The 14,269-nt window shown below is 36.8% G+C and overlaps 1 protein-coding gene across 1 annotated transcript; it reads right to left on the bottom strand.

Moving 5' to 3' along the window:
• Positions 1–12,223: 12,223 nt before the first annotated feature.
• On the bottom strand, positions 12,224–13,159 carry LOC103740373 (olfactory receptor 149-like). The gene has a single exon (XM_008840954.1). The coding sequence runs from the start codon at positions 13,157–13,159 to the stop codon at positions 12,224–12,226; it is 936 nt and encodes a 311-aa protein (XP_008839176.1).
• Between the last annotated feature and the right edge of the window lie 1,110 nt (positions 13,160–14,269).

Genomic DNA, 14,269 nt, shown 5'->3' on the forward strand with positions numbered 1-14,269 from the left:
CCACGGGTTGATTATGCGGAGGTCAACAGAGGGCAACTTGCAGGAGTTGGTTGTTTCCTTCCATCTTGTGGGTTCCAGGGATTGAACTCTTTGTTCAACTTGGTGTCAGGGGCCCCTACCTTCTGAATTATCTATTGGACTCTGTTATTGTTTTAATATGATAGAAATGAAAATTCAAACATAATTTAAAAATCATTTTCTTGTCATTTCTGTCTTTGTCTCACCTAAATTATTCTTCTAATGGTTAAATTTTCTCTATTCCTAAATTTCCCAAAATTTCTAATCCTCTCTGGCAATATATATAATTTATACATAATTCCATTCTTCAGGTTTACCTAGTATTTCCAGATCAAATTAACTTCTCTCATTTGAGCCCACTTCATACTTTATGTTTGTTTTATCATCCCTTATGTGTAATTTGTTTCATAAGTAACTTCCTTAAAAGTCTCTAATTCATTTTTCTTTCTCTATAGTTTATTTTTTAGTTTTTTAAATTATCAGTAAAATTTGCTAACTTAGAATATTAATCAAAATAAGTAGTCTTAAGTCTTAAACATGAGTCCCTAAATGGAGAGATATTTCTTAGAAGCATGCAGTGCTGGGAAGATTCAGCAAGCAGTTAGTTAATTCAAACTGTGAAGACTGCCAAGTTTGACAAATTGGCCTTCTGAATTCTCTTTTGAAATTCACTGATTCTCAGATTGCTTATCCTGGCCCTGTTGCTTGGTTTACCTTCATGGTCTTAATTTTGTTTTATTTTATATGCTGGTCAAAGCCAGTTCTGATCATTGAAACATGATTGACAAATTCTACTGATGCTCTTGGGTGTGAGAAGAGTCTGCACTATAGCTGTATTAATAATTCTATACATTTACTGTTCTGTCAGTTCTAGACAAAACCATTTAATGGTATTGTAAGTGGCATTGTTATCACTAGCTGCTGTAACAGAGATAATGTCATAGGAAACCTATTTAAAGCAGTGGTTTAAAAAGAATTTGCTTCATCTTAAATGCTGAAGAAATGAAGGTCACTATCTTAAAGAGACACAATAAAGTATGTGTCGGAAGAATGAATGCATTTCATTCAGGATTCATTTTTCCTTAGAGAAATATTTCAGAAAGAGCCTAATACATAAACATGTTAACAAGCTTTTGCATTTACTTAAGCCAGTCCTCAGGTTTATTAATCTCCTTTGTCCCCATGACACAGCTTGCAAATGAGGACCAAAAACTAGTGAGGAAATAACTCAAAGTCATAATGAGCAGTAGCTGCATCTCATAGGAATGACACTCTTGAGATTAATTAATTTTAAAAGTTATCTTCTGTGAGTCCCTTTGAGAGACATTGTAGGTTGATGTAAGTGGTAAGGGAAGTTTCTTTAAATGTGATTCCTATTATGTATTTTCAGTTGCCTAATTAGAAATAAGAACTATTATCTGAATTTGAACAAATTGATACAGACATGAGCACAGAATCCACGAGCCATTACACGTCACATACTGCAAAGAGAGGAGGTGCATAGAGCTGGGGTTGGGAGTAAGACTTAGGGCTGGATGCCAGTAGGACCCACTGATGATTCTGAGAAAGTTGCCCAACCTATCAGTTAAAATTTTCTAACCCGTGAAAGAGGACTAAAAAGAGAAGGACTTACTTCCCGGATTTCTTTAACATAACTGCTGTTAGAATGTACAGGATGAAGCACTGCACTCAGTTCAGGTTAAATCGGCAAATTGCAGCAAAATTAATATTTTTGGTATCTCAAATATTTTTGATGGCAGCTTTACTTTATCATCTTCCATTTAGGGCTATAATTTTAATAATGTTTCCCAACTAACCTAAATTCTATTAGATTTAAATGTCAATCTTACAGTTTTGTTACTGTTAAATTTCTTTGATGAATTCATAATTTCTAATAATAGCTCAGTAGGGCCATTGTAATTTCTGATATTTAATGTTAATTTCGGGAAAATGGAATCAGGTTTTTTTTTCTGTTTTCTTTCCTTAATTGATTATGTGTATAAATTTGTTTATAGTTTATTAATTGAATCTAGGGCCCAAACATATGTTGAGGTGACAAAACTGTGTAAGTCCAGATTTAATTTCAATAACTACCACTTTTGTAAGATCACATGCTCCAGGGCTCAACATTTCAGTATCCTTAGTAAAGTAAAAGTAATTTTGAGATTTATACTGGGAAACAGACTCATTCAAGTTTACTTCAATACAGCATATATGAGTACAAATTTAATATGTTAAATATTTTATGGTAAGCTAAATTAAAATGCTTTATTATATACAATACTGATTATAATGGTTAATTGTATGTGTCAGTTGATTGGGTGGCAAAGTTCCCAAATACTTGAGCAAATATTATTCTGGGTGTGACTGTGGAGGTGTTTTCAAATGAGGTTAATATTGGAAGCAGTATACTAAGTAAAGCAGATTTCCCTCCTATGTAGGTGGCCCTGTTCCAATCAGTTGAAGATCTACACAGAACAAAAGAAGTAATTAGAAGAAAACTTTGAAGGTCTGAGTAGTTGAATTTGGCCTTCATTCTTCCCTCCCCTCAGATTAGAATCCCTATCATTAGCTTTCCTTGTTCTCAGGATTTAACAGTCAACTTAAAGTTTCTTAACTAAAGAAAGATTGTGGTTTCAGCATGGAGCTTACAGTACCAGGAATGGACTCCTGCCTGTAGAGTAGGCCTGAGATCCAACCAGACCGCTGTTGCTTATCCTCATAACAGTCAGTCCACGTTTGCACCAGTGTATACATCTTACCTGAGTGGTTGGTATTATATTGTTCAAGGTCTATAACTGAATGAAATTATTGATGAATTTTCTTCCCTAGCAACCTGTGTAGCACTAAGACTGTACTTCCAGCCCACTTGCAGTTTGAGTTCTCTGTGTCCAATAAACAAGGTGGATGATGTCTTCAGCAATAAGGCCTTATCATCTAGTTCTGCTAGTCAACAAAGAACAATGGCAATAGCATGTGTTTTTTTTTAAGGACTCTGGGGTCTTCCTGAAAAAACTCATCCCTGGCACTGGGATTTTCATTTGATCCCCATAGCCCCTCCTGGGATTGGCATTATCTACTCATGTATGGTCCCTCTATTCAAACTCATTTTATAAATGTATTTTTAAAATTAACTTATTGAGTAGTAAGTTCCCATATGTCTTATTCTTACTTCTTTAGTTTTGGTCAACACTCCCCTGTCACCTTCTCCTCCCACATATTCTCCTACTCCTCCCCTGTGCAAAGCTTCTGGCTCCTCCCTCACAAAGACAGTTTTCAGCATCCTGTCTCTATCTGCAAATGTTCCAAGCTAAACACAAGAGATACTTTGAAGATATGATTCATATATGAGAGTGAACACACAGTGTTTGTCTTTCTGGGCCTGAGTAATCAGTATAATTCTTTTCTCAGTTCCATACGTGTATCTGCGAACATCATGATTTTATTTTTCTTTAGGTGAGAGTAGAATTCTATTATGTCATCAGCTACTCCACACTGATTTCCATAGTGACTGTATAAATCTACCCTATGTCAAAGTGTACATAGGGTACACTTTTTGCCAAATCCTTGCCAACATTGCCATTTTTTTTTTTTTGAGACAGGGTCTCCCTGTAGTCCAAGCTGGCCCAGAACTCATTATAGAGGCCATGCTGACCTGTCTCACAGATATTCTGGGATGCTAGGATTAAAGGTGGAGGACACCATACTAGGCTGTCCTTTTTTTTCTTGAAAATGGTCATTCTTACTGGGGAGAGGTAAAATCTCAAATTAGTCTTTATTTGCATTTCTTTGATGATATCTAGTGATGTTGAACATTTTAAAAAATGTTAATTGACTATCTGTGTTTTCTTTTTGAGACTATTCTCTTAAATTCCATAGCATTTTTTAGTTTTTACTGGGTATTTTTATTTAAATTTGTGCAATTCATACAATCATCTTAATCATTTTTACACTCCCTTCCCTGTCTGCTCCTCCCTGTAACACTCCCTACCAGTTTTCCTGCATTAAGTCATATATGTTAAGGCCCATGGAGCCAAATTTGTGTCCCCAGATGCTCCTTGGTATCAGTTCATCCTCTGGAACCTGGTCAATGTATCTAGCATCACTCCCTTAAAGAAGATCAACCATCCCTCACCCAGAAGTGATCATATGCCAATAGTTCCTCAGTTAAGGTTAAGGTTTCTTACCAATTTCCACACTTCTATGCTGGATTTTTCTCTGGTTTTAGTTTATGTAGGAGGTTTCGTGTATGGTGTCACCATTGCAGAAAGTTCATATGATCAATTTCCCAGTGGCCTGAAAAATTCCTTTTTCTTGTGGTCATCCACCACCTCTGATTCTTACAGTCTTTCCACCCTCTCTTTGCAATAGTCTGTAAGCCCTCGGTGGTAGAAGTTTAATATAGGAGTCATATTCAGAGACACATGTGCTGCATTCCCTTATACTCTACATTTTGACCAGTTGTGACTTTCTGTGTTAATTATCATCTGTTTCATGAGGAAGCTTCACTGGTGAGAGTTGAGAGCATTAATAATTCTCTCTACCCCTTGCTCCACTAGGTTCTGTGAGCCTTAGGTATAGAGGTTCCATTGTAGATGTGTCTCTTAAGGCTTGGCATCTCACACTTATTTGCTGTATTTGACCAGTTGTGGAATGCCGTAAAATGTCTCCATATGTTACAAAAAGAACCTTTGACAAGCAATTAAGGGATACACTTGTCTGTAAGTAGAAGGATTCATATTTAACACACAGTAAGAAATTACTTTACTTTTATTATTTTTGGTCTTTTACATTTCATAATATCACATTTGTCAATTCTTAGCCATATATCCTAAGCACCCAAGGCCTTATGCAGAAATTCCTTTCTAGCCCCATATTTTGTAGTATGTATCCTATGTATCCTACTTCTTTCCTCTAGCAATTTCAAAGTTTTAGGTTTTACATTAAGGTCTTGATTTACTTGGAAGTGATTTTTTGCAGGACAGTATCTAGTTTCTTTCTTCTATGTGTAAATACCCAATTTTCCCATCACTAGTGTGTATTTTTTTTGAACAATTTTATCAAAAATCAGATGGCCACAGTTATATGGAGTTATTTAAAGGTCTTCTACCACATTGATCTATGTGCCTGTTTTATTACAGCACCATGTTTTATTTATTGCTATGACTCTGTAGTATAATTTGAAGTTAGATATGGTAATGTCTCCAGTGTTGCTCTGTTTGATCAGAATTACTTTGGGTATTCAGGGTGTTATGAACTATATGAATTTAATATTTTCTATTTCTGTAAAGAAAGCTACAGCAATTTTTATTGGAGTTGCATTGAATACATAGTTGACTTTTGGTAGGAATGCCATTTTCACGATATTCATTCTCCTAACCTATGAGTATAAAAAGTCTTTACATTTGTACAGTGTCCTCCTTGATTTCTTTCTTCAGAATTTTAAATTATTCATGGTAGAGGTCATTTGCTTCATTGATTAAGTTTATTCTCACGCATTTTTGAGGCTATCATGAATTGTATTATTTCGCTGATTTCTTCCTCAGTGTGTTCTTTGTCAACACAGCACATTGTATTGTGTATAGGAAGGTTATTGATTTTTATGTGTTAAATTTGTATCCTGCCACTTGGCTGAAAGTATTCATGAGTTGTAGGAGTTTCTGATGGGATTTTTAGGATCTTTTGTGCATAGAATCATGTCATCTTTGAATAAAGATAATTTGACTTTTTCTTTTTATTTGTATTCTTTTTAATTTCATTCATTTGTCTAATTCTCCTACACCTCTAGCACTATGGTGAAGTGGAATGGAGACAGTGCAGTCAAGTCCTCTTCCTGATTTTAATGGTAATGCTTTAAGTCTTTCTCCATTTTGCATGATGTAGGCCATAGGTTTGTCATATAAGTAATTTTTATGACTTTACAAAATAAGTTCAAATATTTAGATTTCACTAATTAAAATGAAACAATGGAAATTAGTTAAGTACCTTGTTAAAAGTCATGACCATCCAATGGTGACAGCATGCATCAAACCTATGCAAGCTCAAGCAGACACAAAACTCAGCATACAACTGTAGCAATTGGCAGCAGGTCCCAATCTTAGCCTAAGAACTATTGGGCAGCTGATTACTACTGAGTGAGGAAGAGCTGATCTTCTTTAAGCACATGACTCTAGATAGGCTGACTAGATCCCAGTTGATAAATTTGTGGGATTTCTGTGGGCACTAATTTGACTTGATAGGCCTTGATATAAATGACAGAGTGCATGAAATCCAGTGGGGAAAGCTGTAGGAGGGTGCCAACTAGGGAAGGGTACACCTTAAAGATTATTAACTTTAGTTCATTTTAATTTAAGGTAAGTGTACCCCTTACCTTAAAGATTACTAAGATTTCATTCATGAAGTACACAACAGTTCAACAAAAATATACAAAAAAAGTCATGGCCATCATATATAATAAGGTCAAGCTCAAATAATATGCCTGTGTTCGTTACTTCCATTAGCACAAATGTTAACATTTTTCTCAAATCAAAATATTAATCTATTCCTTCCAGATTCTCAGCATCTTTTAACGAATGTAAATTTCATGTTCATGAACTAATGTCGAGAACTCATACTTTAATTTATTCCTTCAATAAATGAATTAACAGATCTCAATGGTGATTTTTCTTACCTCTTTTTCTTCATCAGGCATTTAGTTAACTATCGTTCTTCTAAGTACCTTTTCTAAGCTTATTTTGAAGCAATGATATGATGCTTTGGATTTTATTTAAAGTGAAACAGAGATAAATTTGAACTTTATTGTTTTAAATAGCAAAGTATTAAAATGAAATTTTAGCTTGAGTCTTAGAAAATTATGAGGTTTTAAAAATTATTTTTTATTTATTCTATTGTGATTTCATACATTAATAGAATGCATTTAGATCATATACATACACTGCTCCCCTATCCAATTCATCCCAGACCTTCCCCTCCACACAACCTCCCCCTCCTCCTCCCCCTCCTCCCCTCCCTCCTCCTCCTTCCTCTCCTCAAGGGTCTGCTCCAGCCTCATCCTGTGTATTCTTCCTCCTCCTCTTTTTCCTCTTCTTCCTTCTCTTCCTCCTCCTCCTTCTCTTCTTCTTCTTCTTCTTCTTCTTCTTCTTCTTCTTCTTCTTCATCAATCATCAACTAACTACCAATAGCTCCTCAGTAAAGGGTGGTACCTGGAGGGACCTCCCCCATTTATGCTGGTATTTTGCTGGCTTTATCATATGCAGGTCTTGTACAGGTAATCACAATAGCTGTGAATACATGAGTTAATAGATTTGATAGCCATGGTGTGCCTAGAAGACAGCATTTCACAGAACTCCTCCCCATCCTGCAGCTCTTACATTCTTTCTGCCTCCTCATCTGCCATGTTCCTTAAGCCTGAGTTGGGGTGGGGTGGGTGGGGCTAGAGGTGGCCTATTTAGGGATTATGTTATTAAGACCACCTAGTCTCTTATTCTCAGCACTTAGACCAATTATGTATCTAAAAATTGACTGCTGCTTATGCAAAAAGAAGCTGCACTGACAAAATTAGAGAGCAGCCCATGTCTATGGACACAAACATAAATATTTAGAACACACTTTGACAACATGACCATTTAGCAAAGTAACAATAGCAGGTTCTACTCATGTGCCTATGACCTTCCTAGCCATAGGCTTTTGGCCAGAATTACAGGATCAAGTATGAAATTCCCTCCTTTGTAAGAGGCCTCAAATCCTATCAGAAAGTGTTTAGTTAGCCCCTAGTACTCATACCACTAATTAACTAATGGAGAGACATCTTCAAGTTATGTCCATATTCCCTCAGCCTACTCCTGAGGTCATCTTCAAAGTGTGTTTTTATGCACTAAGAGACTTCCATATACACTATCTGAGACAACTGGGGGGAAAATGCTTCTTTCAGCCTATATAAACAGGTTAAAAATGTCAGATAATTATCATTCCAAGGTAGACCTACTAATAAATCTGAGGCAGTGGAATAGCTTGAAAGTTGCTCTAGAGTATCACTCAAAAGATCCCCAGGGAAATGGAGCCTCAGTTCCCAATAGTGTTAAGCCACAGATACTGGGTTAACTAACTGTTGCATCTTATCTTGCTATTCCATTGTCTTACTATGCTTACTATCAAATGAATCATAAATAGATTCCTAAATCTCATGCCAGTGTAAGCTACTTGAAAAATCCAAACTAAATAAAATTGCCAAATTTCCCTTCTCCCAATCGGAACCAAATCAGAAAGAGGTTGGTGATTTTTTTTGTACCATGCGTGTCTGTAGGAGAGGTATAAACAACTCACCAAAATATTGTATTAATTTCATAAAAGGATTTCTTACACTTTAGAAATCCATGCTTATTTATTTATAAATAAAACGGAATACTGATACATTGTTACAATGAGAAACTATACAGAGACAAAGTCAAGGCACTTTTATATTGGGCTGTTATACTTTGGTAATAGCAAGTTAATTTCAGACACACACATGTTCAAATATTACAAAGTAGCATTAAAGAAAAGAAAGCAATTTTCACAGGAATATATCAATAAAAAGCTCAACATCTTATAATAAATATTTAGGAATACAAACATATACCATAAAGTAAAAGAAAACAAAGAAAACACATACAATTTAAGAGAAAGATGACTTCTATAGAGAAGGAAGGACATCATGTCTGATTAGACCAGTTCTGTTGGCAATTTCCCACATTACCTTTTCCCTCAGTGGTTAGTGAGGCAATATGCCCATGTTATCATAATCCTTTACACTTAGCATGGTATGCATTGACACTATTTTCTCATGGTTTACTATTTGATGAACAGAATGATCTCCAACAGGATGATGGCTGATTAATTTTCCGTGTTATCATTATTACAGGATATCATGGAAATACGATTGAAAATGAGATCAAAAACATTGAAAGGGGGAATAGAGGCATGAGATATGTCTGAGGCTGCCCTGTTTCCCACCTTCTAAACTTTCTATCAGTTACAAGAAACATTGCTCTCTCACTCTCAGTAAACATTGCAGCACACTGTAATGGGATGATACTTTTCTCTCATCTTGGAAATTCAATTTTGTAAAACTTATATTCTCAAAGAAAAGAATCACATATGAGTCACTGGAAACATTTATTACTGATTTTTTGCTCACTAATTTCAACCAGTTTGATATAGAACAAATCTTCAGGGTCCTAAGAAGAGCAAGTAATAATCAGAACAGGCCTAGATTCCCACAGGTACTCACTGAAACCTCTCCCACTGACCTAGTTATGCATGTCGGTAAGAGTCACTTCAGCCCTGCTGGGAAGCACTGTCAAGAGATGCCTAAATCAGAATCTTTCCTTCCGGGGCAGCAGATAAAACAAAGAGACAGGTCAAATTCACGTCATGAATCTGTTTTCTTACACATTTAGAGGGAAGCAAAAATGGGTGAGTGGAGAGTGCAAAGAATCTTGTAGAAATTATTATAGAGGAGAGAAAAGAATAAAACTATAATCTATGTGGGCTTTAGTTTAGATCATCCTTAGTCATTCTTGAAGCCACTGACTTGGGAAATGTTGCCACTGAAGCACATCCTGATCAGTATCTCCTGAATCTGTTCTTTAATGTTCTTGTCCTTGCTTGATTTCCTTGGTCTGAACTTTGGCTCTTTGTATCTGCCTCTATAGAGCAATGTCTTGATCTACCCATATAGACTATGTTCTACCTATTTGGCTACACGGTTGGAGGAATATCCTGTCAAAACTTTTCCATATAGCAAAGGCTTTTGATTATATCAATCTTTATGATCCTTAAAAATATCTTCCCAGCCGGGCATGGTGGCGCACGCCTGTAGTCCCAGCACTTGGGAGGCAAAGGCAGGTGGATCTCTGTTCGTTCAAGGTCAGCCTGGTCTACATAGTGAGTTCCAGGACAGCTGGGGCTACAGGGAGACCCTGCTTCAAAAAGACAAAAAAAAAATAAAATATCTTTCCACACTGACTTGACACAATGGGCCATAACAAAGATGACAGGGTACATGGGCTCCACTGGGAGGGTTATGGTAGGGTGCCAATGGGGACAGAGTTCTAAGGATGATTGAGGTTGTTTGAGATGTTCTATATGATATACATAAAAATTCAATAAAAACAAATTTAAAGAGGAAAACTCAAACTGATAGGCTCAACAACACCAACAAAATTCTCATCCCACCAGCAAACCCAGCCTTGATCTTCACATTTCCCACCTTGGCCTGGCACTCCAGAGTCCTACTTACATAGAGAGATAGCTCAGAGTCTACATGGAGACATAAGAGCTTCTGGTATTTTTTTAAAAATCTAAAATAAATAAAGATATCAGTTTCTTTATGGAGATAAGATTCATTTCATGCAAACCAATCATCCAGTCCAAGAAGAAGATGCTGAGCTAGATACAAACCAAATGAACAGAAGGTATAATGGATTTTATTGTCTTCAAATAACAGTCCCTCCTACATGGCAAATACTTAAGTGATACCAGTCAAGGAATCGTCGCTCACACACACCACCCCAAAAAGATGGAAAACTGTGTCACTTTTCCCTGGTTAGTACTCCTTCACTGTTCTTCATCTACAACCTGCAGACAGAGAAATCTTTATCATCAACTTCTCTGTGTAACTCGTCCCTGGCTTCAGAAAAAAGACCACATCTACCTATGTCATAATATAATTCCTGCACTCTAATTCATTGAATGTCTGCTCATTTTCACTAAAAATCACTACCAGCAGGTGGATTTGGAAACTTCACCTTTGCATTCCCAAATCTTAGCAAAGTCATTCAGCAAGTGAAGTCTGAATGTGTGACGATGAAGCATACGCAGGATCCATCTTTATTCATTCAGATTATTCTGCCTGTCTGAGAAACTACAGCCAGAAAACTATAGAACAGGAAGAATGAGCATGTTTGGGCTTGATAAACATTTGACATAAACTAAACTTGAAATATTTTCACATGCATTCCCAAATTCCTCTTTAGATTCTTTTTAAAAAAGAATTATAAACACACAGAAAGCAGCACCTGGAAAGGCTTTCAGGGACTTAAGAGTATTGACCCGGGAACAGGTTTGCTACCTTTAAACAACACCTTACCTACTCAGTTGAGTGGCTGGAGTCAGAGAGGTCATGCTGGATTAGTCCAGCAGGTTGCTTGGCTGCGCTCTGATAGCAAGCAAAGCAGACAGAAGGAAGATTCTGTGCTGCTGCCAGCCTCTTACATCACATTCTTCTGGTATCTTTCTTTACTATATCATTCTTGAAACAAGTCTAATAGCAGCTTGTTCCCCAAACAAGGTAGATTTATTGATTCATTTGGTCATGAATGAAGAGCTTGAGAGATGGAAAGTGCACACTATGGATAGCACAGGCAGCCAAAATAAAAATCAGCAAATAGAGAGAGGTAATCCAAAGCTTAACACTTCCAGTAAATAGAGAAGTCAAAGACATAACGAAGCAATAGCTCAGACCCAGTGCTGCTCCTGACTCTGTCAAACAAGGATAAGGGAAGTCTTGCACTTCTAACATGGAATCACAGCATAGTCTCCTCTCCAAGGACTGCTTCTATCCTTTCTCTCTTCTCACTCATTGTTAATAGCTAATGCCTGTTTCCATATCTAAGTCCAAGTAGCATGGTTTCCAAGTGATTCTAGCATACTGGTAAGTCTGCTTCTCCTGATACCTATATTTAATCCTGGCCAGATATTTTTCTCTTAGAGGTAATGCTTCTTGAAGCTATATGAATGTAGTTGTTTTAATATATTTGGTACATGTTAGACTGATTATAAGATAGCTTATCTAATGCAGATATTTGAGGAAACCGTCACTGTACTCTAGATGGAAATATACCACCCCGAGAGAGAAAAAAAAAAAAGGAGGATGGATGAAAAAATATGAAGAAAGTTAAATAGAAAAGAAGAAGCTGAGGTTGTTTTGCCTGCTAGGCTAAATTCCCTTCTTTTTTCCATAGTATAATGTTCATGCGAGAGCTAAGGCCCAGAGTTATAAGATGAGCCTTTCATTCCCTAATCATCCTTGAACAAACCATTTTAATCCGTTGTCTTTTAGTCCCTAGTGTACTAAAATAGGACAATTAAAAATATTTATGAAAACCAAATAAAAATGCTATATCACCTATAATATATACCTGAAGTATTCTATACTGGTGTTTCTTTACAACTGCTCAGGAATGAACCCTGGCGGATGTAAGAACCTCCACAGTGATGATTTCACCTCTTTATTCCTGAGGCTGTATATCAATGGGTTTAACATAGGGGTGACCAGGTTATTCAAGACCTGAACAGTTGCATCAAGCCAAGGACTTGGAGTTGGCCTTAGGTAGATGAGGACAACTGGCATGTAAAAAAGCAGGATGGCAGTGAGGTGGGCACTGCAGGTGGAGAAGGCTTTACGTCTGCCCTCAGCAGAGCGGATCTGCAGGATGGAGAAGACAATGAAGCTGTAGGAGGTGAGGATGAGAAGGAAGCAGGTGAGGGGCATGAGGCCCACACTGATGAACCCCACCATTTCCAAGGCTGATGTGTCTGCACAAGCCAGCTTCAGCATCACAGGGATATCACAGAAGTAATAGTCCACCTCATTGGGACCACAGTAGGGCAACTGGAAAGTGAGAGTAGTTAGAAAGGTGGCCTGAATGCAGCCAAAAAATGACGTCCCTGTGGCGAGGATGGCACATACTTTGTGGCTCATGATTATGGAGTAGCGTAGAGGGTGACAAATGGCCACAAAGCGGTCATAGGCCATCACTGTGTATAGGAAACACTCAGTACAGCCCAGGAAATGGTAGAAGAAGAGCTGGGATACACAACCTCCATAGGAGATGGCTCGGCTGCTTCCTGAGAGGTAGAACAGCATCTTGGGAGAACTCACAGAAGGGAAAAATATGTCAAAGATAGACAGCTTACACAGGAAGAAATACATGGGAGTGTGAAGCTTCATGGAGGAGACAATTGCGAGGAGTATGAGCATGTTCCCCATAAGGGTGAGGACATAGAAGGACAGAAACAGGACAAAGAGCATGGTCTCCAGACCCTCTGTGTGAGGGATGCCCAGAAGGATGAACTCAGTCACCACTGAGATATTATTCATAACTTAAGGAATGTCTTACCTTGAAATGTTTCGAAGTCACTAGTCTGGACAGTGTCAGATCACAAAGCTTTTCCTGATGAGAGCTTTGAATGTGTTTTTGACAAACAGGAACTTTCCTTTTTATGATGGTCAAGAATAAGCACTTTAACTGTCTGTTTCAGGATGAGTCTACCCAGTTCTTAAAAGGAATATTTTCTTCAAGGAATTTACCATCTTTGATGCCAAGATAGACGTTTAAAGATATATTCAAAACATTTTCAAGTTAGAAGTATTTTCTCATGGAATTTTCTTTGACTATATCTATATTTCTAACTCTTGTACTACCTTTAATCTACATTCATTGTCCTTCTCCCTCTGAAAAGTGACAGGAAAAGATATTAGAAATCATGCCAATCCTGAAAGATACTTATTGGCTTTAGTAGTTCCAAAAATTTATACAATGACTCACAGACATTTGCAAAGTGAAAATCAAAATGTTATGAACAGTGACAGTAATAAGCAGTAACCTTATTCTAGAATTATAGTACAGTTTATAGAAACATTTGTTAAAGTACTTAGAAACATTTTAAACTCTAATTAAAATTATTCATCATTTTATGAATTTATAACAATTCTATAAGTATCTTAATTTGATGTATTTTGGAATTATTTGTAAATACACCTTTGTTAAAGCAATGTAGTTAAGGAGGTTTATATCACATTCTTTTTAGATTACATCTCTCTAAATCTAAGCATGCCAAGGTCCCCAAATCTGTCATAGCTATGACACTGGTTATTCCAGTCCTTTTATTTAAGCAGAATAAAATCAACTCAGAAATACCAGCAAAAAGAAAGAACAAGGAAGGCACCCAATTTATGTTACTATGATAAAGTGGTCACTACAGAAATCCACACAGAATTAAAGGCAAACTAAAATACTAATAAGGTACAATATCTTAGCTGAGTGTATGATGCCTGAAGATTCAGGGGCTGCTTTTCCTTTTACACCTTATAGTAGTGACAATGATAATAATAATGTCAATCTCGCCTTCCTCTATCTTTTTTCTTTCTATACACACAAACTATTTAATGAATGTTTATTATGCTCCAAAGACTAACTCAATAGCTAAA

Source organism: Nannospalax galili, unplaced genomic scaffold (assembly GCF_000622305.1).
Source record: "Nannospalax galili isolate Female #2095 unplaced genomic scaffold, S.galili_v1.0 scaffold881, whole genome shotgun sequence".
NCBI classification, from domain to species: domain Eukaryota; kingdom Metazoa; phylum Chordata; class Mammalia; order Rodentia; family Spalacidae; genus Nannospalax; species Nannospalax galili.

What these genes read in the sequence shown, in the direction of transcription:
- LOC103740373 (XM_008840954.1), bottom strand. Translation starts at nt 13,159, where the DNA reads ATGAATAATATCTCAGTGGTGACTGAGTTCATCCTTCTGGGCATCCCT.